General features: G+C 44.4%; 2 protein-coding genes and 1 non-coding gene across 6 annotated transcripts in view; 2 read left to right on the forward strand and 1 right to left on the reverse strand.

Annotated features, from left to right (window-relative positions):
• Window positions 1-5407, forward strand: part of Parp9 (poly(ADP-ribose) polymerase family member 9) — a 37254-nt gene extending 31847 nt beyond the window's left edge. For both annotated transcript variants that reach the window (XM_045147590.1, XM_045147591.1), the window contains 2 exons: window positions 3356-3530; window positions 4753-5407. In XM_045147590.1, coding sequence (XP_045003525.1) covers window positions 3356-3530; window positions 4753-5129 — 552 coding nt within the window. In that variant the 3' untranslated portion in view covers window positions 5130-5407. The remainder of the gene's footprint in view (window positions 1-3355; window positions 3531-4752) is intronic.
• Window positions 5408-10252: 4845 nt separating this feature from the next.
• LOC123460422 lies at window positions 10253-10356 on the reverse strand. The gene has a single exon (XR_006636987.1). It is a non-coding gene; the product is annotated as a U6 spliceosomal RNA (small nuclear RNA).
• Window positions 10357-12547: 2191 nt separating this feature from the next.
• Kpna1 (karyopherin subunit alpha 1) overlaps window positions 12548-27325 on the forward strand; it is a 58520-nt gene continuing 43742 nt past the window's right edge. The window contains exon 1 of one of the 3 annotated variants that reach the window (XM_045147097.1): window positions 12548-12646. The gene's annotated coding sequence lies outside the window, so the exon portion shown is untranslated. Of the gene's footprint in view, window positions 12647-12732; window positions 12752-27325 lie in introns of those variants that run through there. The other 2 variants (XM_045147098.1, XM_045147099.1) reach the window with 2 other exon arrangements.

Here is a 27325-nt window from a genome sequence, read left to right on the forward strand (position 1 = left end):
GTGGTGGCTCACATTTTTAATTTTTAAAAATTTTATTATTAACAATTTTCATGATTCTAAACAATATCCCATGGTAATGCTCTCCCTCCCCCCCACGTTACCCTTTGAAATTCCATTCTCCATCATATTCCCTCTTCCTCTCAATCAGTCTCTCTTTTATTTTTTTTTAATTTTTTTAATAACAGCTTCCATGATTATAAAAAATATCCCATGGTAATCCCTCCCTTTCCCCCACTTTCCCCTTTGAAACTCCATTCTCCCCTTCTCAGTCAGTCTCTCTTTTATTTTGATGTCATGATCTTTTCTCCTATTATGATGGTCTTGTGTAGGTAATGTCAGACACTGTGAGGTCATGGATATCCAGGTCATTTTGTGTCTGGGGGGAGCACATTGTAAGGAGTCCTACCCTTCCTTTGGCTCTTACATTCTTTCTGCCACCTCTTCCACATTAGACCCTGAGCCTTGGAAGGTGTGAGAGAGATATTGCAGTACTGAGCACTCTGGTCACTTCTTTGCAGCACCATGATGACTTCTGAGTTATCCCAAGGTCACTGCCATCTGAAAAGAGAAGGTTCTCGACCAAAAGTGAGAGTAGCATTAATATATAGATATGAACATTAAGAGAAGTGCTTACTGGGCAGTTTGATGAGCATAGTATATACATTTAGACAGACAGAAGCAGATGTTATACCCCTAGGGCGCATGACTACCCCTGATTTAGGTTTTCAGTATCATGGACGTATTCCCTCCCATGGAACTGGCCTCCAGGCCAATTAGAGGTTAGTTGGTTTCCACCATGACACACGTGCCACTGTTGCACCCATTCACACATTTGGCCTGGCTGGCAAAATATAAGGTTTGCAGTTTCCACTGTGGAGTATCTTCATTACTGATTTCTCTCTCCCATGGAACTGCATGCAGAATGGCTTCTTCCAGCTTTCTGTCAGCAGGTCTACATAAAGAAGGTTATCAGCTCAATTCCAGCAGGTTTTAAAATTTTTTTTTTGTTTATTTTTATTTATTTATTTGAGAGTGACAGATACAAAGAGAAAGGCAGATAGAGAGAGAGAGAGAGAATGGGCATGCCAGGGCCTCCAGCCACTGCAAACGAACTCCAGAATGCATGTGCCACCTTATGTATCTGACTTACATGGGACCTGGGGAATTGAACCAAGATCTTTTGGCTTTGCAGGCAAACACCTTAACTGCTAAGCCATCTCCCCAGCCTAAATAAAATTTTTTTTTTTTTTGGTTTTTTGAGGTAGGGTCTCACTCTAGCCCAGGCTGACCTGGAATTCACTATGTAGTCTCAGGGTGGCCTTGAACTCACGGCAATCCTCCTACCTCTGCCTCCCAAGTGCTGGGATTAAAGGCGTGCGCCACCACACCCGGCCCTCTAAATAACATTTTTTATTGGTGTGTGTGTGTGTGTGTGTGTGCGCGCGCAAATGCAGACATCACATGCATTCATACATGAAGGTCAGAGAACGTCAGATGTCTTTCTCCGTCACTCATCTGCACTTTTTTTTTCTTTTTAATTTTTTTGATAATTTTACATGCATACAATGTATTTTTAAATTTGTTTTATTTTATTTATTTATTTATTTATTATTATTATTATTTTTTTTTGGATTTTTGAGGTAGGGCCTCACTATAGCCCAGGCTGACCTGGAATTCACTATGTAGTCTCAGGGTGGCCTCGAACTCATGGCGATCCTCCTGCCTCTGCCTCCCGGGTGCTGGGATTAAAGGCGTGCGCCACCACGCCCAGCTCTTATTTTCATTTTTTATGGAGGTTGTAGTCTTTAAAAAAAAATTTATTGACAACCTCCATACTTACAATCAACCATGATAATTCCCTTTCCTCCCTCACTTTCCCCTTCTCAACTCCACTCTCCACCATTTCCCCTCCCTCTCTCCATTAGTCTCTTTTATTTTGATGTCATCATCTTTTCCTCCTATTATGAGGGTCTTGTGAAGATAGTACTAGGCACTGTGAGGTCATGGATTTCAAGGCCAATTTCTGTCTGGGCAGGCTCTTACATTCTTTTTTTTTTTTTAAGTTCTGAAAAAATTCTTGTTGTTTTACTGACGACTTCCATAATTGTAAACAATATCCCATGGTAATTCCCTCCCTCCGCACACTTTCCCCTTTGAAACTCCACTCTCCCTCATATCCCCTCCCCCTCTCAATCAATCTCTCTTTTATTTTGATGTCATCATCTTTTCCTCCTATTATGATATTCTGTGTAGGTCGTGTCAAGCACTGTGAAGTCATGGTTATCTAGGCCATTTTGTATCTGGAGGAGCACATTGTAAGGAGTCCTGCCCTTCCTTTAGCTCTTCCATTCTTTCTGCCACCTCTTCCGCAATGGACGCTGATCCATGGAAGGTGTGATAGAGATGTTTCAGTGCTGAGCACTCCTTTGTCACTTCTGCTTGGCACTATGGTGCCTTTTGGGTCATCCCAGTGGTCACTACCATCTGAAAAGAGAAGCTTCTCTAGCCAAAATTGAGAGTAGATATGTGGGCCCTGGGGAAATTGAACATAGGTCGTTAGTCTTTGTAGGCAAGTGCCTTAACCTCTGAGCCATCTCTCCAACCCATGATTTAGAGGATTTTAAAAAAATATATATTTTATTTATTTATTTATTTATTTGACAGAGGAAGAGGGAGATAGGGAGACAGAGAGGGTGGCGGGGGAATGGGTGTGCCAGGGCCTCCAGCTACTGCAAACGAATTCCAGACACGTGTGCTCCCTTGGGCATCTGGCTAACATAGGTCCTGGGGAATCGAACCTGGGTCCCTTGGCTTTGCACGTAAACACCATAACCGCTAAGCCGTCTCTCTAGCCCAAGAGGATTTTGTTGTTGTTTGTTTTTCAAGGTAGGGTCTCACTCTAGCCCAGGCTGACCTGGAATTCACTATATAGTCTCAGGATGGCCTTGAACTCAATGCAATTCTGTTACCTTTGCTTCCCAAATTCTGGGATCAAAGGCGTGCACCACCATGCCCAGCTGGTTTAGAGGATTTTGAAGAGAGAAAATTCCTCTTAGGAGAAGATTAGGAACTAGAAAGAAACTGAGACAAGTTTATGTGAAAAGAACCCTGGGCCGGGCATGGTGGCACATGCCTAATACCAGTATTGAGGAGGCAGAGGTAGGAGGATCGCTTTGATTTCGAGGCCACCCTGAAACTACAGAGTGAATACCAGGTCATCCTGGGCTACAGTGAGACCCTATCTTGAAAAAGTTACATGCATGATATGTACACACACACCTGTGTTCTTGACTTAGTGCCAGAAACAACTTAGCTGTTTTTTCAGACCTTCAGTTTTGCTTTTCCTGATTTCTAGGTGGAGCAGATCGACAATGCAGTTCTCATGGACGCCTTTCAAAAGAAGAAGGAAATAATGGAAAGGAGAACGCTGAAGGGCTGTGACAGTCACAGACTGTTTCAGCTTGTCCCCCACCAGTTCTGCAATGTGGTGTGTAGAGTTGGGTTTCACAGACTCTACTCGGTGCCCGGTGGTAGGTATCCCCCACCTAACCGCTCCTCCTCAAGGCTGCCCATGTGGCTGTTGGCAGCAGACATTAGCCAGCCAATGGGAGGGAATGGGCTTCAGAAGGAAGACTTTTGGCCGGGCGTGGTGGCGCACGCCTTTAATCCCAGCACTCGGGAGGCAGAGGTAGGAGGATCGCCATGAGTTCAAGGCCACCCTGAGACTCCTTAAGTGAATTCCGGGTCAGCCTGAGCTAGAGCAAGACCCTACCTCAAAAAAAAAAAAAAAAAAAAAAAAAAAAAAAAAACCACAAGAAACAACTAACAGCAAAAAAAATAAAATAAAAAAGTAAGTCTTGTGGAAAGTATTGTACTTTTATAGTTCATAACTTTTGTCTTACATTATTGGTACTATGAACAGTACAATCTAAACTAAGCTTTTTAACAAAATTTATTTCTATCAGTAGAAAGCACTTAGGAGCATTATTATTTTTGGCTTTTTTTTTTTTTTTTTTTTGAGGTAGGGTCTCATTCTACCCCTGGCTGACCTGGAATTCACTATGCAATCTCAGGCTGGCCTCAAACTCACAGCCATCCTCCTACCTCTGCCTCCCAAGTTGTGGGATTAAAGGCATGCTCCACCATGCCAGACTCTCTTTCTTTATTTCTTCCTTTCTTTCTGTCTTTTTTATTTATAAGGAGAGAAAGACAGAAGGAAAGAAAAAGAAAGAGAGAGAAAAAAGAAGAGAGAATGGGTGCACCAGGGCAACCTGACACTGCAAACAAAATCCAGATGTAGGCCCCACTTGGCACTTTGTACATCTGGCTTTATGTGGGTCCTGAGGAACCAAACACAGGCTGTCACGCTTTGTAAACAAGCCCCTTTAATCATTGCGGCATCTCTCCAATCCCATCCTCACCTGTCAAACAAGTACAAACAAGAAGTATAGTCCTTGCTGTGGAGATAATTCCAATAGTGCTAGACATTAATTGAATCTAATCAATATAAAATTGCTTTGGAAACAAAAGACCTCTTTATAAATTCTAGCGGTGTATTCCAGTGTAACCTCCTATTATATCAAGGATAGCAGCGGTAATTTGCCCGAATGGACCAGTTTTGGGTGCTTTGGCCATAGACTCAGACTTGGGACCAGCAGATAACTCTTTAAAGGTCTAGAGAAAGGGTACAATATTAGTATCAAATAGGTACTATTACTTCTAGAGCATAATTTTTCCTTTTTTCTTTTTCAGATTCAAAATATGGAGCCGGTATAGAGTTCACCAAGAAACTCAAAACTCTAGCAGGCAAGATCAAGAAACTTTCTAACACAGATAATCTCATCTATGTGTTTGAGGCTGAAGTTCTTATCGGCTCTTTCTGTCAGGGTCATACCCAACATATTGTTCCTCCTCCACTGAGTCCCGGTGCCATAGATGCTCACGACAGCGTGGTTGACAGTGTCTCCAGCCCTGAAATCGTTGTCATTTTTAATGGCATACAAGCTGTACCCCGGTATTTGTGGACTTGCACTCAGGATCCTTTGTGGTCACAGGGTTACTCATCAGCACTAATGTTCTCCTCATGGCGGCCCTGGGGGGAATTCTCAAACGGCAGCTCTGTTGATTAATCACATATATTTAACAAGTGGCATAGTTTTGATTTGGGTGAACTGACAAGAGAATGACCATCAGTGACTCCTAGAGTGGCTTCACTGTTTCAGATGGTTATCTGTTCTGAATAACAGATTGAACCACATTCTATCTAGCATCTGGGTGCCTTATCTTTATGTCTCGGGATTGCAGTGGATAGATACCAACTGAACCTCCTTCTTGCAATTTTTTTTTTTTTTTTACCTCCTATACTACAGGTTACAAGAAGAATATTTTACATATAGCAAAGAGATTTTCCAACATATATTTCAAGCCTTTTGTTTTCTAAAATGATAATATAAAATATTATAGCAAATTGATTTTATATTTTCCAGATAATCTTATAAGGTTCTTCAGATATTTAAATAAATGACCTTCGTCAAGATAACTGGCTATGGGTGGTTATGTGTGAAATGAAAAAATAATTTGGGCTGGATAAGATAAGCCAGACACACAGTGAGGCAAGCATGCAATGTCACACATCTGCACAAGGGGATCCACATGTCTGGAGTTCATTTGCTGTGGCTGAAGGCCCTGGAATACCCATTCTCTCTCTCTCTCTTCCTCTTTCTCTCACACTCTCTCTCAAATAAATAAAATAAAATTTAAAGGTACTTGTTGGGCTGGATAAATGGCTTGGTGGTTAAGGTACTTTCCTGCAAAGCCAAAGGACCCAGGTTTGATTCCCCAGGACCCATGTAAGTCAGATGCACAAGGGAGTGCACACATCTGGAGTTCTTTTGCAGCAGCTAGAGGCACTGGTACGCCCATTCTTTCTCTCAAATAAATGAAGAAAAATAAAAAATAATTAAAAAAAGAAAGAAAAAAGGTGCTAAGCCAGGCGTGGTGGCGCACGCCTTTAATCCCAGCACTTGGGAGGCAGAGGTAGGAGGATCGCTGTGAGTTCAAGGCCACCCTGAGACTCCATAGTGAATTCCAGGTCAGCTTGGGCTAGAGCGAGACTCTACCTTGAAAAACAAAACACAAGACAAAACAAAACAAAACAAAAATGTTGCTTGGCATAGTGGTGCTCATGTTTAACCCTAGCATTCAGGAGGTAGAGTTAGGAGGATCACTGTGAGTTTGAGGCCAGCCTGGGATTATAGAGAGAATTCCATGTCAACCTGGGCTCAAGTGAGACCCTACCTCAAAAAAAAAAAAAAAAGACCCCAAATGAAGTTTCCAAATTAAAGAGAACCTTTTGAATTTCTTTACTCAAACTGTAAACTTATTTGAAATCTAACAGTTCCACATTTTTAGATCACACTTTTTAAACTATCTTTCTTGTGAAAAAGAGGTTTTTTCTAGGCAATGGTACTTTTTCCTCTCAGTAGTAGAGACACAAATCTAGGGCCTTATGCATGCTGGGCAATCATTCTACCATTTAGCTTGGGAAAAGAGGTTTGATTTAAGGTAATCTTTCTCTTTCTGTAATAAATAAATAAATAAGTACTTTGTTTGAAAAACCTAATTCAGCCAGACATGGTGGTGTGCGTCATGCAAAACCTAATTCTTTAAAAAAAAATTTATTTATTTGTTTGAGAGAGAGGGAGGGAGACACAGAGAGAGAAAGAAGCAGACAGAGAGAGAATGGGTGCACCAGGGCCTCTTAGCCACTGCAAACAGACTCCAGACACATGTGCCACTTTGTGCATCTGGCTTTACACAGGTACTAAGGAATCGAACCTGGGTCCTTTAGCTTTGCCAGCAAGCACCTTAACCATTAAGCCATCCCTCCACCCCTATTTATTTATTTATTTTCAAGAGGGGAAAGAGAGAGAGAGGGAGAGAATGGGTATGCAAATGGGTATCCAGATACATGGGCCACTTTGTACATTTGGCTTTACATGGGTGCTGGAGAACTGAACTTGGGTTGTTAGGCTTTGTAGGCAAGTACTTTTAACCACTGAGCCATCTCTCCATCCCCTGTAAAACCTAATTCTTCATGCTAATAAAAACATAAGATATCAGCCGGGTGTGGTGGGGCACTCCTTTAATTCCAGCACTTGGGAGGCAGAGGTAGGAGGATCGCCCATGAGTTCGAGGCTACCCTGAGACTACATAGTTAATATTCCAGGTCAGCCTAGACCAGAGTGAGACCCCACCTTGAAAACCAAAATCCAAAAAACAAACAAACAAAAATCAGGGCTGGAAAGATAGGAGGAAAAAAATAATAAAATATCATGACAGGGCTGGAGAGATGGCTTAGTGGTTAAGCGCTTGCCTATGAAACCTGAGGCTCGATTCCCCAGGACCCACGTTAGCCAGATGCACAAGGGGGGCGCACACATCTGGAGTTCGGTTTGCAGTGGCTGGAGGCCCTGGCGCGCCCATTCTGTCCATTCCTCTACTCCCTATCTTTCTCTGCCTGCAAATAAAAAAAGTAAAATAAAAAAAAGTAAAATCTTTTTTTAAAAAAGCATTCAATTGACAGACTGTACATATAGATACTTTGGAACAGTGAAAAATGAATGAAACCCTACCTCGAAAAAAAACAACCCCCCCAAAAAAAAAGAAATGAAAGGGGCTGCAGAGATGGCTTGGTGGTGAAGGTGCTTGCAAAGCCTAAGGATGCAAGTCCAGTTCCCCTGTACCCAAATAAAGCCAGATACACAAAAGTGGTGCACACATCTGGAGTCCATTTGCAGTGGCTGGAGGCCCCCGAGTGCCCATTCTGTCCATTTCTCTACTCCCTATCTTTCTCTGCCTGCAAATAAAAAAAGTACAATCTTTTTTTAAAAAAAGCATTCAATTGACAGACTGTACATATAGATACTTCAGAACAGTGAAAAATGAATGAGGTAGGGTCTCACTCTAACCCATGCTGACCTGAATTCACTATGTAGTCTCAGGGTGGCCTTGAACTCACACCAGACTGCCTACCCATGCCTCTCAATGCTGGGTTCAAAGGCATGCGCCACCATGCCCCGCCTTGACTTTTGAAGTTTGGCTGAATGCTCTTTGCGTTATGATATGGCGGTTGAGCCTGTAGTAACAAGGGGTGGGATGTTGAGAGCTATGAACCAAACCTCGGCCATGTTAACAGAAACCGCCATGTAGCAAGTTAAGTTCCTGCTTCCTCATCTAATATTCAAGTAGCTGAAACAAAGAAATCATATGCTTGGCTGAATACTCCCCCATGCTGCCGGTAACTGATGAAGAAACAAAGGCATTGCAGCTTAACCAGTAACTCTGTGATCTTTGGCCTGATTACACCCCCTTCCCCTCCAACCTTATATAAACCTACATGTAAAAATAAAATCTCGAGACCTTGACAAACACCTAGCTTGGGCTCCTTTTTGTGTCTGTTTGCCTTCTCCCATTCAGGTTAACTTCCCCTCGGGTCCTTGTTCAACTCCCTGCTGGCCGGGGCAGGGGAGGTTATGGGTTATAAGTATCATGCCTGTGTGACCACTTGACAATGGGTGGACTTGTGAAGATTAATCTCTGGTTGTCTATTTATTTATTTATTTTGTTTCTATTAAAAAAATAATTTTAGGGCTGGAGAGATGGCTTAGCGGTTAAGCGCTTGCCTGTGAAACCTAAGGACCCCGGTTCGAGGCTCGATTCCCCAGGACCCACGTTAGCAGATGCACAAGGGGGCGCACGCGTCTGGAGCTCATTTGCAGTGGCTGGAAGCCCTGGCACGCCCATTCTCTCTCTCTCTCTCTCCCTCTATCTGTCTTTCTCTCTATGTCTGTCACTCTCAAATTTAAAAAAAAAAAAAAAGTTAAAAAAAATAATAATTTTAAACATATGCTTATTTATTTGAGAGATAGATAAAGACTCAGATAGAGAGAAAGAATGGGCATGCCAGGGCCTCCAGCCACTGCAAATGAACTCCAGATGCAGGCGCCACCTTGTGCATCTGGCTTACGTCAGTACTGGGGAATTGAACCAGGGTCCTTGCCTTAACTGCTAAGTCTTCTCTCTAGCCCTTATTTAATTTTTATTTTTTTATTTTTTTGAGAGCGACAGACACAGAGAGAAAGACAGATACAGAGAGAGAGAGAGAGAGAGAGAGAATGGGCGTGCCAGGGCTTCCAGCCACTGCAAACGAACTCCAGACGCGTGTGCGCCCCCTTGTGCATCTGGCTAACGTTACTGGGGAACCAAGCCTTGAACTGGGGTCCTTAGGCTTCACAGGCAAGCGCTTAACCACTAAGCCATGTCTCCAGCCCCCCTTATTTAATTTTTAAAACAATTATCTATTTGCAAGTGTGTGCACGCACATGCATGCGCCAGGGTTTCTTGCTGTTGTAATTGAATATCTGTCTGGCTTTATGTAGGTGGCTGGGAAATTGAACCTGGGCTGGCAGGCTTTGCAAGCCAGCACTTTAAACTGCTGAGTCATCTCTCTAGGCACATTGTTGTTTTTCTTTGAGGCAGGCTCTTACTCTAGCCCATGCTGACTACAACTCACTATGTTGCCCAGGCTGGCCTTGAACTCATAATGATCCTCCTACCTCAGCCTCCCATGTGCTGGGATTAAAGGTATGCAATGGCTGGGAAACAAAACCAGAAAATGACCCCCAAAATAGAACAAAAAATAAAGGTGTGCAATGGTTTCTGGTTGGCAATTTTTTTTTTTAGATTGGGTTAGTTGGAGGGAGGATTGGCTGGGTTCCTGGACTATACAAAGAGGAGAAAGCAAGCTAGCTGAGCTGAGCATTTAGTATTTATCACTCCTTCCTGCTGTTGTAACCATGTGGTAATGGCGGCTTTCTGCTTCAGCCCATGATGGGCTCTACCTCTGGACCTGTAAACCAAAATAAGCACTTTCCTTCCTTTTTTTTTTTTTTTTTTTGAAGTAGGGTCTCACTCTGGCCCAGGCTGACCTGGAATTCACTATGTAGTCTCAGGGTGGCCTTAAACTCACAGTGATCCTCCTACCTCTGCCTCCCGAGTGCTGGGATTAAAGGCGTGCGCCACCACACCCCGTTTATATATATTTTTTTATTGACAACTTTTATACTTACAGACAATAAACTATGATATTTCCCTCCCCTCCTCCACTTTCCCCTTCACAACTCATATCCCCTCCCTCTCTCCATTAATCTCTCTCTTAATTTGATGTCATCATATTTTTCTCCTATTATGAAAAAATATGGAATGCTTCATGAGTTTGTATGTCATCCTTGCACAGGGGCCATGCTAATCTGTGTTTCGTTCCAATTTTAGTATATGTGCTGCCAAAGCGAGCCCTATTTTAAGTGTGTGTGTGTGTGTGTATATATAATTTATTTATTTATTTATTTAAGAAAGAGGCACAGAGAAAGAGAGAATGGGCCTTCAGCTACTGCAAACAAACTCCAGACGCATGTGCCACCTTGTGCATCCAGCTTATGTGGGCACTGGGGAATTGAACCTGGGTCCTTAGGCCTCACAGGCAAGAGCCTTCACCACTAAGCCATCTCTCCAGCTCCTGATGCAATTCTTTCTTTTCCCCCATGATACACATTCTTTAAAAGAGGGAATAATATATCATGTACAATTTAAATATATAATGAAGAATTAAAGTAAATTGCTATGCCAAAAGATGGGAAACAGGACAGAAACATTGTCATGTTTCCCTTATGCCTGCTGATTAGTCAATTGCTCCTATGACTATTAGTACTTGTTGCCACTTTTAACCACACCCAGCCACTAATATTTTTATTATAACAACACTTACCACTAAAATAACTGGAAAAAATATACAAAATATAAATGAAGAGGTACCAAGGCAGTGCAAATTGTGGTTGTGAGATGTACAAGAAAAGGGAACCTATGAGAGGGGAGTGTGACATCCAGCACTGTTTCTCTAAAACTGTGGTTGAAGTATTGCCTGAAAAATCTGAGCAGAGGTTTTGGCTAGATCTCGTAGGGGTGAGGAGGCCCTGCTGGAGAACTTACTTTTGGTTGGGACCTTCAGGAACTATACCCTACCTACGAGTAAAGATGAAGTGGAAATAAACTAGCTTTCTCCATGACTGCTCTGCATAAAAAAAGAAGCCAGTTCCTGATTAGAATAGTGAGTTATCTTCTACTTATCAATGGTCAGGAATACTTGCCCTAAATCTGTCTCCCAAACACATTTTCCTTTTTCAGTCTCCTTATTCAAACTCAACTATGACCCTAACATACACATCCTAAGGAGGGATGCATTTGGGGAAGGTGGGAAGAGAAGAAATGGAAAAATCTAGGACCAATAATCATCAGATAACCTAGGATTCAGTATGGTTCGTTCTCTCCTGCTCTCTTAAGCTTAGGATCTTGCTTCTCAGCATGTGTTTTAAACAGATTTGTTGGGCCACATCATATATGTGAGACTTTTCTGTGATCTCTGCTTTGCTGGCTTAAATTGTTTTTCCTTTGAAGCCACTATGTCACTTGTCCCCCAAAGAAAAATTTCATCAGAGTTAACAGAAACATTGCCGAGCGCTCTGTTTGAGAATACTTGTTGAGATTAAAGCATGTATTTGTCTTAAACATTATTATTATTGTTGAGACAGGGGACAGGGTCTTCCTATGTGCTATGTAGTCAAGCATGATCTTGAACTTTTTGATCATTCTTACTCCCTCTCCAGAGTCTCCTAGGATTACAGACAGACACGTGCCACCACATCCGGTTTATGCAGGACTGGGGATAGAACGCAGGGCTTTGTGCCTGCTAAACAACTAACTTATATCCACCATCCACAGTATATTCTTTTTTTTTTTTTTTTTTTTTCGAGGCAGGGTCTCGTTGTAGCCCAGGCTGACCTGGAATTCACTATGTATTCTCAGGGTGGCCTCGAACTCACGGCAATCCTCGTACCTCTGTCTCAAATGCTGGGATTAACAACTTGCGTCACTACGCCCGGTTTATCACAGTATATTCTTAACGAATTTTGATACTAATGAATGGTCAGGCAAAGAGGATGGGAGAAAACTGAAAAGAGAGCACTCAGAGCCTTCCTGCAGAATCACTGCATGCCATCTCTTTGGATAGGATCTATTTCGTAACACTCCTTTAGCCTTCAAGCAAGCGTCATTCATTCAATACGCACGCAGTAGTGCATTAGGGATCTACCACGTGACACGGTCGCTGTAGAGAGGTGAGGGGGGCGGGATCTATCCACCCTGGAAAGATTTAGTAATGCATTGCAGCTATAACTCCCTCCTGTCCTCGTCACGCAAACCTCTTCCTCTGCGAGATCCCCGTCTCTCCCGCCTGCCCCGCGCCCTGACCTCTTGCAATTTCAACGTCCCAGCCTAGAGAGGTCACCGCGGGAAAAACGTTGTGGGGGGGAGGGGGGAGGAGAGGGAGGTGCGCGGAAAGACTACAACTCCCGGCAGCCTCCGCGGCGGGCGGGCGGGCGCGCGTCGGAGCGTCGCACGGAGGCGCGCAGGCCGGCCCCCGCACGCAGGCGCAGTGCGCACGCCGGCGGAGCTAGGATCTGGCTGCTCGGTGCGCGGCGACGGTGAGCGAGGCCTGCTGAGCGCCGCCTCGGTGCGGTGTGGCTTCGTCGAGGTAGTGCGTTGGAGGAGGTCCGGCGAGGCGGGCGGGCGGGCGGGTGGTGAGGCGGGGAAGAGGGCACGAGCGTTTCACCCCACCGGGGTCGGTTGCCTGGAGCGGGTAAGCGAGGCGGGTTGAGGGAGTCCCTGGGGCGCCCGCGGCCCGTCCCCCGTCGCCCGTCGGCGGATCTGGGGCTGTGCTGGGCGGGCGCCGGCGGCTGTAGCGTTCCGGTGGCGGCGTGTGGTGTCCGTGTGTTCCTAACGGCTGGCGGTGGAGACGGGGGGAGACGGTGGGGGCGGGGAGCGCCGGCGAGCGAGCCTTCGGGAACCCCGGCCCGGGGCGGGGCGGCGCGGGGCGGGGCCGGGGCGGCGGAGGGAAGCGGCGCCGCCGTCGCCGCCGCTGGGGGGGGGGGTGCCGGGAGGGGGTTTGTGGGGGACGACGACAGCGGGGCGGAGACGAGGCCTCGCCGAGCCTGCGCCGAGCTAGAGAACGTAGGCGGCGGGGCGGGGCGGGGCGGGCCCACGCGAGAAAAGAGCCGCCGGGAGGCTTAGGGGGCCCGGGGAGAAGATCGGTCCTTTAAGGGGTTCGAGTCCCCAGCCCGGGTCGGTGGGAGGTGGGTGGTACGGAATGGCTGCGGCTCTCCGATGTCAGCACACCCCCCGTCCCCGCGGCGGGGGTGGAGTGTGGGTGTGTGTGTGTGGGGGGGGGCTGTTTGGTAATTATAGCAATGACAGAACTCGGTCCGCAGAGCCGTGACGCTGCCGGGTGGCGGGGGATCCCGACCGTGGCTCACCGGAGCTGCAGACGGGGCGGTGGGGAGGGGGAGCAGAAGACCGAAGGATGACTGCGATCGAGGGGTTTCGGGCAGGAAGGTTTTAGGGTTCGATGGAAGTACTACTCGATCCGTTCTAAAACGAGAAGTTTGAAAACAATGGATTTTTTTTTTAAATATTTTTTAAAATTATTTATTTATTTATTTATTTGAGAGCGACAGACGCAGAGAAAGACAGATAGAGGGAGAGAGAGAGAATGGGCGCGCCACGGCTTCCAGCCTCTGCAAATGAACTCCAGACGGGAACCGAGCTTCGAACCGGGGTCCTTAGGCTTCACAGGCAAGCGCTTAACCGCTAAGCCATCTCTCCAGCCCAAAAATGTTTATTTTTAATAATTTTTATTTTTATTTGAGAGAGAGAGAATGGGCGCACCAGGGCCGCTGCCAGCCGCTGCAAATGAACTCCAGAAGCGTGTGCCTCCTTGTGCATCTGTCTTAACGTGGGTCCTAGGGAATCGAATCTAGGTCCTTTGGCTTGGTAGGCAAAATACGCCTTAACTGCTCAGCCCTTTCCCCAGCCCCGGTTTTTTTTTTTTTTTTTTTTTTTAAGGCTTAGTCTCAGATTTGGTAAACTATGGGAAAATATAATCGAGCAAAACTGTTTTTTTTTAAAGCTATGAACTTAAATACTAACACCTTTCCCTCCATAAGACAGGTCCAAAAAAAAAAAAAAACAGGTCCTTCTAATTCATTCTCTCTTTTTTTTCTCTCTAGCCTAGGCTTACCACCAGGAATTCACTATGTAGTAATAGGGTGTCCTTGAATTCATGGCTATCTTCCTATCTCTCCCTCCAGCTACTCTCTGGTTTTTGAGACAGGGTCTTGCTATGTAGGTTAGCTTTGAAATTGTTGTGGTCCTTCCTGCCCATCTTCCAGAGTGCTGGGTGCACAGGCATGCTCCCCTATGCCAGGTCAAAATATCTTATCAGCCTCTATCCCTCTCTCTCTCATTTTAAGCCCTCCCTCCACCTTTCCTTTATTCTATATCCCTCTCTTATTGCCACAATACGTTTTGTCATTCTCCGTCTATTTTAAAGGCTGAAGACATTAAAATTTAATTTTTAGAGCTGGAGAGAGGGCTTAGCAGTTAAGATGCTTGCCTGCAAAGCCTAATCACCCGGGTTTGATTCCTCAGTATCTGCGTAAAGCCAAATGCACAAGGAGGTGCCTGCACTTGGAGTTTGTTTGCAGTGGCTGGAGGCCCTGGTGCACCCATTTTCTCTCTCTGTGTGTCTCTCTGCATATAAAAAAATATTTTTAATCAAATTTTTAGAGCTGGGCGTGGTGGCATACACCTTTAATCCCAGCACTTGTGAGACAGGTAGGAGGATCCCTAAGAGTTGGAGGCCAGCCTGAGACTACATAGTGAATTCCAGGACAGCCTGAGCTAGAGTGAGACCCTACCTCTAAAAACCAAAACCAAGCAAGCAAGCAAACAAAAACCCCAAAATTAATTTTTCAGCCAGGCATGGGGTGCACGACTTTAATCCCAGCACTTGTGAGGCTGAGGTAGGAGGATGATTGTTGAGTTCAAGGCCATCCTGAGACTACATAGTGAAATTCAGGTCAGCCTGAGCCAGAGTGAGACCCTACCTTGAAAAAACAAAAAACAAACAAACAAACAAAATATATATACACATACACACATATATACACATATATACATACACACACACACACATATATATTTAAAATTAATTCATGAGAGAATGAGCACACTAGGGCCTCTAGCTACTGCAAGTGAACTCAGACACATGTGCCACTTTGTGTATCTGGCTCTATGTGGTTTCTGGGGAATTGAACCTGGGTCCTTCAGGTTCACAGGCAAGTTCCTTAACGGATAAACCATCTCTCCAGCCCCAGTTTATTCTTGGATAACAGTTTGTGTGTGCTTTTAAGATACACGGCCTAAGCTAATGTGAAGGAATTTATACTTAGTGAGTCCCCTCCCTGATTCCCCCCCCCACTTTTTCTTGAAAGCAAGGCCCTGCTCTAGCCCAGGCTGACTTCGAAGTCACAGCTATGCTCCTACCTCAGCCTCCTGAATGCTGGAATTTAATGGCATGTGCCCGGTTTATTAAGCTTTTGTTAAAAAGTATTTTTTGTTTATTTATTTATTTGAGAGCAATAGACACAGAGAAAGGCAGAGAGAGAAAGAGAATGGGCGCACCAGGGCCTCCAGCCGCTGCAGACGAACTTCAGATGCATGCGTCCCCGTGTGCATGTGGCTAATGTGGGTCCTGGGGAATCGAGCCTCAAACCGGGGTCCTTTGGTTTCACCGGCAAGCACTTAACCGCTAAGCCATCTCTCCATCCCTTATTAATTTTTTTTTAAGGTAATGCACTAAATATGTATATCAAAACATTTTAGCCCTGGGTTGGGTACACCCTTTAAAAAAAATCTTTAAAAAATATTTTATTTGGGCTGGAGAAGCATCTGGCTTTAGGTGGTTACTGGGGAATTAAACCTGGGTGAGTAGGCTTTGTAGGCACCCACCTCAACTTCTGAACTCTCTCTCCAGCCCTGGGTATATCTAATCCCAGCACTGAGGTGACAGTATTGCTGTGAGTTGGAGGCCAGCCTAGGGGTCTACACAGTGAGTCTGAGGTCAACCTAGGTTAGAGTGAAATCCTTCCTCAGAAAAACAGCCAAACAAAACCAAACCAAGCAAAAATAATAACAGCAAAATGCTTTGCAGTAATTATGAAGCAGATGTTAATTTTTTCTGTGTTACTAATGGAAGCATGGAAAAATACAGAAAAAATTTCTAATATGTTATTCATTTGCAAGTAGAAACAGAGAGAGAGGGAGGGAGAGAGAGAATGGGTGTGCCAGGGCTTATAGCCATTGCAGATGGAACTGCAGATGCATGTGCTACTTTGTGCATCTGGTCTTACTGTGAACTGGGGAACTGAATCCAAGTCGTTAGACTTTGCAGGCAAGAGCTGTAACCACTAAGGCATCTCTCCAGCCTTCATAAATAGTTTAAAGAATTATTTCTTCATCCCAGAGCTGCAAAACCATTTATTTCTTCTATACTTGTTGAACTTTTTTGTCTGTTTTTCCCAATGCAGGGTCTCACTGTAGCCCAGGCTGACCTGGAATTTCCTATATAGTCTCAGAGTGGCCTCAAACTCACAGTGATCCTTCTACCTCTGCCTCCCGAGTGCTGGGATCAAAGGCGTGCGTCACTTATTCATTTGTTTTGAGGTAGGGTCTCTAGGCCATGCTGTCCTGAACCCACGGCAGACCTCCTGTGTCAGCCTCTGCTAAGCCGTTTCTCCAGTCCCAGCCCTCTTGTTTTAAATACGTATTTATTTTAAAGAGTGAATAAACCAGAGAGAGAGAATGAGAATGGACATGCCAGGGTCTCTAGCCACTGCAATGAATGAACTGTAGATATATGTGCCACCTTGTGCATCTGGCTTTATGTGGGTACAGGGGAATAGAACAGTGGTCCTTAGACTTTGCAGGCAAGTGTGTCAACTGCTGAGCCAGCTCTCCAGCCTTGTTTTATTTTTTTATTTTTGTTTTTTCCAGGTAGGTTCTAGCCCAGGCTGACCTGGAATATACTATGTAGTTTCAGGCTGGCCCTGAACTCAGTAATCCTCCTGCCTTGGCCTCCTGAATGCTAGAATTAAAGGCATGAACCACCGTGCCCATTGGTAGGCATTTTTGAATAATTAAGGTATCATCATGTAGCAGAAAAGGTGAGGACAATAGTCATGATCCTTGTCCATGACCTTTTGAAATTATTTATAGTGTACTGAAGGAAGATGACTGTTACAGACACAGAGGGCATGACATCTTCAGACAGTGATGTAAGTCTTGTTCAGAAGCTGGCAAAAAGCATTTTAGGGGCATGGTGTGATGGCACATGCCTTTAGTCCCAGCTTTTGGGAGGCAGAGGTAAGAGGTTCCTGTGAGTTGGAGGCCAGACCAGCCTCAGACTACATAGCGAATTCCAGGTCAGTCTACCTTGAAAAACAAACAAAAGCAGAACTTGCGAGTAGAGCTGGATTAGAGCTCAGTGGTAGGTTGCTTGCCTAGCATGCGAGAGACTGGGTTTGCCCCTGCTGCTGACCAGACAAAAGTCACATCTGAAGTAAATTGAATGACAGACATGAAGACACCACCTGGAAACCAAATACCTGTGGTACAGTGTTTGCTTTTCCTTTTTCAGTGGTGCTGGGGAATCCAACCTAGATACGGTCTGTACCCAGAACTATACCCTAGCCTTGGCATTATATTCTTTTAAAGGTGAGGTTTATGGCATATATCCTGTGATTTTTGTCTACAGTGACACACTCCCCTGGGGAATGGTGGTGCTGCTTCTAGTTCCAGTGCTAGGGGACAAGACAGATCCCCAGTGCTCTCTCCCAGCCAGTCTAGCTTACTTGGCCAGCTGCAGGCCAATGAGACCCTGTCCTCAAAAAGATGGATAGTACTTGATGAAAGACACCTCAGGTTCTCCACTCTCCTACACCCATGGGTGCACATATGCACATATGTGTATCCTCCCACGCACTTTATTTCTAGTGCAAGTCTTTTTAAAAAGAAATTTTTTGCAGGGTCTGATTCTGATCTTAGGCTGACCTGGAACTCTACTGTAGTCCCAGGTTGGCTCTCAGCAGTTCTCCTAACGCATTCTCCTGAATGCTTGACAAAGTTGTATACCACCACACCTGGCTGGCTTTTGCTTTAAAAAAAAAAAAAAAAGAAAAGAAAAAAACAACTGCCTTTCATTAGCTAAATTTTGTTTGTAAGTGGTCTTACTTCCCTGTACACTTTGACTGCTAAGAGGTTCAGTGTGTTCATTTTCTGTAATTTTCTCTCTTGGTTTTTCAAGGTAGGGTCTCACTCTAGCCCAGTCTGACCTGGAATTCACTATGTAGTCTCAGGGTGGCCTTGAACTCACTGCCTAACCTCTCCGCCTCCTGAGTGCTGGGATCAAAGGCATGTACCTCCACGCCAGACTCTAAATTGTTTTTTACCAGAAAGTAATGCAGATTCTCTTCGAGGCGTTGTCTTGCTGAGGGAAAGATGGGGGCCAGGTAGTTTAATTTGAGGTAGCCAGCTAGGGAAAGGCCCAAAGAGAACTTCGTGTCTGATCCAGTCCAGTCTCACCCTCAGGGATAGTGCCTACTACTCAACATATGCTGGGCTCTTTGGGCCGCCCCTCTAGTCCTGACGAGTCACTTCTCTCCCAGACTCCCCTGAGCCTCATGGTAAAGCCCACTCCAATAAGCTCCAAGAGGGGCGTCTTGGTCATTCAATTCTTGTCTCCTGAACTTCAGAGCCCCAGCAGTATTAAGGCCTTACCTTAATAGGGGAAGGTGTTTTTTTTTTCCTTTTTGTTTTGTTACTGCTTTCTTTTTAAGCCCTTTTCAGTTTCCCTGGAAAGCCCCCTTCACATTTTCCCCCACTCCCATGCTCAGCTTCCCACATGGTCTCCCAGGTCCTGCCTTCACATGGATATATAAACCCACTCCAACCTCCTCAATGGATTCATAATCCACCTCATAAATAAATAAATGATTTATACTTAATTTTTTTCAGTCTGTTTATTCTAATTTTTTGTTAAAAATAGGCAAGAGGGCTGGAGAGATGGCTTAGAGGTTAAGGTGCTTGCCTGCAAAACCAAAGGACCTCAGTTTGATTCCCCAGTACCCACGTAAGCCAGATGCACAAGGTGGCACATGCATCTGGGGTTTGTTTGTAGTGGCTGGAAGCCCTGGCGTGCCCATTTGCTCGCTCTCTCTCTCTCTCTCTCTCTCCCCCTCCCTCTGTCAAATAAATAAATAAATAATAAAATATTAAAAAATTTAAAAATAGGCAAGAGTTAAAAAGTTAAGGTTCCTAAGATCTTCCTGTACTCAGATCCCTGTATCGTTGTGACCATGAAGACTTAGGCAGAGAGACAATGAGGAGTAAGGTAAAGGAAATGTGTTGAACACTGAGAAAGCCCCGAGGGTCAAGGTGGCATGCTTTGGATTTTGGCTGATAGGCAAAGATCTGCAGGTAACTGCATCAAAGGCAGGCGAGTTGAGTTGGGTTGGGGGAAGGGGAGAGGGACTCTGTAGGTATAAATACATGGTCGCATTAAGAGAATAAATATCCAAATATCCCTCCCATCTTAGCACATCTTCAGGTGAATCAGCCTTCCTAAAGGGTGGTCCTCTGGCCAGGGGATTGACAAGTTCTGTTGGATTAACTCTTTTATTTTTATTTATTTATTTATTAACAGAGAAAGAGGGAGAGAGAGAAAGGGTGCATCAGGGCCTCCAGCCACTGCAGCTGATCTTCAGACGCGTGCGCCCCTTGTGCATCTGGCTAACGTGGGTCCTGGGGAATCAAACCTGGGTCCTTTGGCTTTGCAGGCAAATGCCTTAACTACTAAACCATCCCTCCAGCCCTGGATTAACTCTTAAGAGAGGGGACCATGGTATGTCTTTGTAATCATATGTTTAGGGTAATTTATAATAATTCCACCCTTGGCCAGAGGTACAACTTAGATTCTATTCCTTTGACGAGGACTAACTTTCTCTTAATCAGAAACAAAATTGTGATACCTTCACCCTCTACCCTTCCGTGTGTTATTTTGTTTATTTATTTATTTACTTAGTTTTTTTTTGAGGTAGGGTTTCATTCTAATCCAGGCTGATCTGGAATTCGCTCTGTAGTCTCAGGCTGGCCTCAATTCACAGCGATCCTCCTACCTCTGCCTCCCGAGTGCTGGGATCAAAGGCGTGCGTCGTCATGTCTGGGTTCTAAATTAATCTTCGTACTTTGCGGATTGAGTTTAGCTATAATGTAAGAAAACATTGTAAAATGACAATTAAATTAGCTGAATAGAGCAGATCTCTCTCTATCCTTGATGCAGCAAACAGGAGGTAACTAGGCCAACTGTGGGTCAGGTTGGATCTCCATTAGAAATTGTTGAAGTAGTAGGCTGATGGAATGTAGCGTTTTTAAAGTTCTTAATACTACAGAGTTGGAACTACATGAAAAAATTGTTCCGTCCTCACCCTGTAGACTAATTGGGATAATTCTTGAGAGCTGGCAATAATCCTGAACGTGGATAATGGGGATAATCCCCTTCATAAAACAGGAATAATGCTGCCCTCATATACAAAGAGCAGTGTGCTTACTCATCATGGGTGGTTTTCCAGCAGGGACAGGATGTGCTGAGTTGTCTGTGTGTGTGTGCTCTGTGACCAGCAAGCAGCTTAGGGTCACAATGAGGGTTCGTGACTGAGGAATAAAAGTACTTTAGTACTTTCTAAATTGGTGGGTCAAGCTCTGTCCATATCGCATGTTTTCACAGCAGAACCACATTGATGAGTTTACATGTATGACCTGCCTAGGTAACTTGTCCTACTTTGCAGAGCATAGAGCTGAGATTCAAACATCATTTTATAATGTGTTCATATCAGTTATCAAAACTTGGCTCAGTCTCTTTGTCAGAACAAACTAGAAGTCCAGTGTATTAATAGCTGAAAGATTTTTAAAATAGTGTTCAGTAGTCATTAAAAAAAATTCAGCTTTTGGGGCTGAAGAGATGGCTTAGCGGGTAAGGCGCTTGCCTGTGAAGCCTGAGGACCCAAGTTCGATTCCCTAGAACCCATGTAAGCCAGATGTACATGGTGGTGCATGTATCTGGACTTTGGATGCAGTGGCTAGAGGCCCTGGCACACCTGTTCTCTCTGTTTCTCTATTTCTCTCAAATATTTTAAGAAATTCAGCTTTTAAGTTAAATGGCTAAAAGCTGCTGTCCATGTTAGATGCTACACTTTTTTCTCCAAGCTATTGTCACTCTGGGCTGAATCCAGACCAGACCCTTGGGCATGCTAGTTACATATTCTTTCATTAAGTTATATCTCTATCCCCTGTTGATGTTTTTTTCCTGTGGTAGGGTCTCACTCTAGCCCCGGTTGACCTGGAACTCACTGTGTAGTCCAGGCTCTCCTCGAACTTGTACTGATCCTCCTGTCTCTGTCTCCTGAGTATTGGGATGAAAGGCATGTGCCACCATGGTGGCTGCCTTCTTTTTTGGTTTTTGGTTTTTTCGAGGTAGGGCCTTGTTGTAGTCCAGGCTGACCTGGCACTTACTGTGTAGTCTCAGGGTGGCTCGAACTCACGGCAATCCCCTACCTCTGCCACCATGCTGTTGGGATTAAAGGTATGCACCACCATACCTGACTCTTCCTTTTTTATTTGCAAGTAGACATACACACACCCACACCCACACACACCCACACACAGAGTGGGGGGGAGGGAGGGGGGGGGGAGGGAGAGAATGGGCACACCAGGGCCTTCAGCCACTGCAAATGAATTCCACATGCGCGTGCCTCTTTGTGCATCTGACTTAATGTGGGTACTGGGGAATTGAACCGAGGTTGTTAGGCTTTGTAGGCAAGTGCCTTAACTGCTGATCCATTTCTCCAGCCCTATTTTTTGTTTTGTAATTAAAAAAAATATTTATTTATTTGACAGAGGGAGGGGGGAAGAATGGGCACATCAGGGCTTCCAGACACTGCAAAAGAACTCCAGATGTGTGTCCCTTGTGCATCTGGCTATCGTGGATCCTAGGGAATCGAACCTGGATCCTTTGGCTTTGAAGGCAAACACCTTAACCGTTAAGCTATTCCTCCAGCCCTGTTTTTTTTTTGTTGTTGTTGTTGTTTTATGGGAGAGAATTAGTGCACCAGTATCTCCAGGCTCTGCAATCAAACTCCAGACATTTGTACGACCTCTAGCCACCACAAATGAACTCTAGGTGACTGCGCCACTTTGCATATGGCTTTATATGGGTACTGGGGAATGAAACCCCAGTCCCAGGCCCTTGTTGCTAATTCTTGATATAGGAGTTTGACTATTGATACTCCTGAGTAAGATCAGACTCACCCAAAAAGGCATTGCCTTTTTATTTCCCTTTTTCTAAATAGAGTTATCACAGGTGTCTCTTAATACACAGTATTGGGGCCGGAGAGATGGCTCAGCGGTTAAAGCCCTTGCCTACCAAGCTTAACAATTTGGGTTTGATTTCCCCAGTACCCATGTAAAGCTAGATGCACCAAGTGGCACTTGCATCTGAAGTTAGTTTGTAGCAGCTGGAGGCCCTGGTGTGCCCATTCTTTCCTTCTTTCTACCCCCCATTATTCTTGTATATTAATATATAAAAATATTTTTAAACATTATTTTTATTTATTTGACAGAAAGAGGGAGAGAGAATTGGTGTACCAGGGCCTCTAGCCACTGCAGATGAACTTCAGACACATGTACCACCTTGTGCATCTGGCTAATGTTGGTCCTGGGGCTTTGAACCTGTATCCTTTGGCCTTGCATGCAAATGCCTCAACCACTAAGCCATCCCTCCAGCCCTAAAAATAGATTTTTAAAATACTGTATTGATAGTATTATAATTGTAGATATTCACAATTGAATCATGTAGACTACTACATTTCTTGTTGACAAACTTATGTTTTTCTGAGAGTTAATAGTTTTGTGGGGAGCTCTTCATTTCTTGGGAGCTGTGTTGGATCCCTCTGTCCTTATTTTCTTCTTTGTTAGCTTTTGGCTTTTTCTTTTTTTTTTGCTTTTTTTGAGGTAGGGTCTCTGTAGTCCAGGATGAACTAGTGTTCACTGTATAATCTCAGGCTGGCCTCAAATTCAAAGTGATTCTCCTCCCTCTGCCTCCAGAGTGCTGGGATTAAAGGCGTGCGCCACCACGCCCTGCTAGTGTGACATTTTAAAGAGGAACAGAATCTCACACACACACACACACACACACACACACACGCCCATGGTATTTCCCTTCCAATCCCTACTTTCTTTCCCCTGTATAACTCTGCTCTCTGTCTTATCCCCCCCTCTCTGTATTAGTCTCTTAGGTTGATGTCGTCATCTTTTTCTCCTTAGGGTCTTGTGTGTGTATTGCTAGACACTGCAAGGTCTTAGATATCGAGGCCAATTTCTGTCTGGACAGTTACATGTAAGGAGTGGTACCCTTCCTTTGGCTCTTACATTTTTTCTGTCACCTCTTCCTCAATGGACCCTGAGCCTTGGGGGGTGTGAGGTGTTTCAGTGCTGAACACTCCTCTGTCCCTTCTCAGCACTATTTGGGTCATCCCAGTGGTCATTGCCATCTGAAAGAAGCTTCTCTAACCAGAAGTGAGAGTAGCATTAATATATGAATGTGAACATTAAGTGTAGTGCTTTCAGGGCAATTTGGTGAGAGTAATATATGCATTTATCCAGATGAGAGCAGGCTTTATGCCCCTAAGGCACATGATGCCCCCTGCCTTAGGCTTTTGATTAGGTTTTCAGTACCAGGCACGTATTCCCTCCCATAGAGTGGGCCTCCAGTCCAATTAGAGAGCAGCTGGTTTCCCCCAGAGCAATGTCATACGTGCCACTATTGCACCTGTTGGCTCATTTGGCCTGGCTAACCAAATATAAGGCTTGCAGTGTCCACTGTTGAGCATCTTCACTGGTGATTTCTTTTTCTCCCACTGAACTGCATGCAGAATGGCTTCTTCCAGCTTTCTGTCAGCTGGTCTACATAAAGGAGATGAGTTCCAGCAGGATTTCTCAGTGGCCTTGCAGCCCAAGTATGTGGAGTCTTCAGCAATAGGGTCTTGCCATCTATTCTTGGTGGGAAACCAAGGGCCTTGGCAGTGGCCTATAATGTTTTGGGGGCCTCAGGGACCTCCCTGGCCAACAACTCACAGGAAGATATCCCATCCCTGGCATTGAAAATTTTCTAGCAACAATCTACGGCTCCTGAGTGTTCCATTGTCCAAAAAAGTAGGATTCCATATGATTTATTTATATCCTCTTAGATTTTGATTAGCCCTCCCTCTACCTTTCCTTTATTCAATCTCTTCCCCTGACCTCATTTTGGGCCTTTTCATGCTCATTAATCTATTCTTCTACTTACATATATACAATACCATCCTATTAAGTACCCCCCTCCCTTCCTTTCTCTTCCCTTTATATCTCTTTTCTAGCTCACTCTTCCCCTGACTTCACTTATTTTTTTAAACAAACAAAAAATTTGTTTGTTTATTTATTTGCAGGCCAGGAGAGATAAAAGAGAGATACAATGGGCATGCCAATGCTCAGTAGACAGAGAAAAAGCACTTGACAAAATTCATTATGTTTTAGTAATAAAGTCACTCAATTAGGAATAGAAGGGGCCAGGTGTGGTGGCATATGCCTTTAATCCTAACAGAGGTAGGAGGATTGCTGTGAGTTCGAGGCCACCCTGAGACTACATAGTGAATTCCAGGTCAGCCTGAGTTAGCGAGACCCTACCTTGAAAAACAACAACAACGAAAAGGAATAGAAGGGAATGTCTTCAAGATAAGTTATACCCATGAAAAACTCATACAAGGTAACATTATGCTTATTGGTAAATGGTTGCCTTTCTTGAATAATGTAAAATATGACAAAGATGTCTGTTCACTTTTGTTTAGCTTTATAATAAAGATTTTTCACCAGGAAATTAAGCAGAAATAAAGTAAATAACATTAAGATTATTAAGTACAAGGGCTGGGGTATTAGCTTAGTTGGTAAAGTTCTTAGCTTATAAGTGTGAAGACCTGAATTTGTTCTCCAGAGTGCCACTAAAAAGTAGCTGTGCTGGGCGTGGTGGCGCACGCCTTTTAATTAATCTCAGTACTTGTGAGGCACAGGTAGGAGGATCACTGTGAGTTTGAGGCCACCCTGAGACTACATAGTGAGTTTCAGGTCAGCCTGGGCTAGAGTGAGACCCTCCCTTGAAAAGCCAAAAAGAAAAAAAATTAATGGGGGGGGGGGCTGAAAAGATGGATTAGCAGTTAAGACACTTGCCTGTGAAGCATAAAGTTCCAGGTTCGATTCTCCAGGGCCCACGTAAGCCAGATGCACAAGCTGGTACATGCATCTGATATTTATTTGCAATGGCTATCTGCCTCTCTCATTCTATAAAATAAATAATAAAATGAAATTGACTATTTGCTTTTAAAAAAAAAAAAAAGCAAAAGAAAAAAAATACCCTAGCTGAGGCTGGGCATGGTGGCTCATGTCTTTAATCCCAGCACTCAGGAGGTTGAGGTAGGAGGATCAATGTGAGTTTGAGGTCAGCCTGAGATTACATAGTGAATTCCAGGTCAGCCTGGCCTACAAAAAAGGGGGAAGAAAATGCTGGCAAATTCACTTGTAATCCCAGAACTAGGGAGATGGAGACAGGCTGATCCCTGGGACTTGCCAGTAAATTTCAGACCATTGAGAAGCCCTGCTTCCGCAAAGAGCTAGCCCCTGAAGGAATGATACCTGTAGTTGTCCGTTGCTCCCCACGTGTGTGCACATGTGAATATCACACACACACACACACACGAGTAAGTACAAAGTAAAGCTACCTGTATGTGAAATGATCTTGTATATCTACTAAAAGAGGCCAACACCAATACCCAAATGAGATTGGAGAACATAAATTCAATATATATATTTACATATGAATCATTTGGGGGCTAGAGAGATGGCTTAGCAGTTAAGGTGCTTGCCTGCAGTGCCTAACAACCCTGGTTCGATTACCCAGTACCCAAGTAAAGCCAAATGTACAAAGAGGTACGTGCATATAGAGTTTGTTTGCAGTGGGCAGGGGCCCTTGTGCACCTATTCTGTGCCCCCACTTTCTCCTTGCAAATAATTACACTCCCCCAATCATTTGAAGCTTGGTGTGGTGGTGCACACCTGTTATTGTAGGTTTGGGGAAGTAGAGGCAGAAGGATTGAGAGTTTGAGGTCAGCCTTGGCTACATACCCTATTTTAAAGTAAAACAAACAAAATTCTAGGCTAGAGAGGTGGCTCAGTTGTTAAGGTACTTGCCCCAGCTTTTTGAGTGCTGGGATTAATGGTGTGCACTCACCACGTCTAGCAGGTTTTATATTTTAATAAAACTATGAAAATGACCATTTAAAACTTTATATATATTTTGGGGGATTTTAAAAATTAATTCTTTTTGAGGTAGGGCTCTAGCCCAGGCCGAACTGGAATTCACTATGTAGTTTCAGGCTGGCCTCGAGCTCACGGTGATCCTGTTAACCTCTTCCTCCAGAGTTCTGGGATTAAAGGCGTGTGCCACCACTCCCTGCTAAAAATATATTTTTTAAATATATTTTTAGTATTTTTTGTTCATTTTTAATTTATTTATTTGAGAGTGACAGACACAGAGAGAAAGACAGATAGAGGGAGAGAGAGAGAGAATGGGCGCGCCAGGGCTTCCAGTCCCTGCAAACGAACTCCAGACACGTGCGCCCCCTTGTGCATCTGGCTAATGTGGGACCTGGGGAACCGAGCCTTGAACCGGGGTCCTTAGGCTTCACAGGCAAGCGCTTAACCGCTAAGCCATCTCTCCAGCCCTTAAATATATTTTTAAAAATATTTATTTATTGGAGAGAGAGAGGGAGGGAGAAAAAGGCAAATAGAGAGAATGGTGCACCAGGACCTCCAGTCCCTACAAACTCCATAATCATGCTCCATCCACCATGTGCATCTGGCTCACATGTGTCCTGCGGAATTAAACCTGGGTTATTAGGCTTCACGGGCAAGAGCCGTCACTCTCTCCAGTCCTGAAGATATTTATTTATTTGCAAGCAATGAGAGGTAAAAGAGAAACAGAATAGGCATGCCATGGCCTCCAGCTGTTGCAAACAAATTCCAGACACTTGTCTTGTGCATCTGGCTCTCTATGGGAACTGAGGAATTGAACTGGGAGTCCTTAGGCTTTGCAAGCAAGAGCTGTAACTGCTGAGCCATCTTTCCAGGCCCTGTTTAAAACTCTTTCTTTATTCACAGCTTCCCTAAGTGTAGACAA

Source organism: Jaculus jaculus, chromosome 4, assembly GCF_020740685.1.
Source record: "Jaculus jaculus isolate mJacJac1 chromosome 4, mJacJac1.mat.Y.cur, whole genome shotgun sequence".
Classification (NCBI taxonomy): domain Eukaryota; kingdom Metazoa; phylum Chordata; class Mammalia; order Rodentia; family Dipodidae; genus Jaculus; species Jaculus jaculus.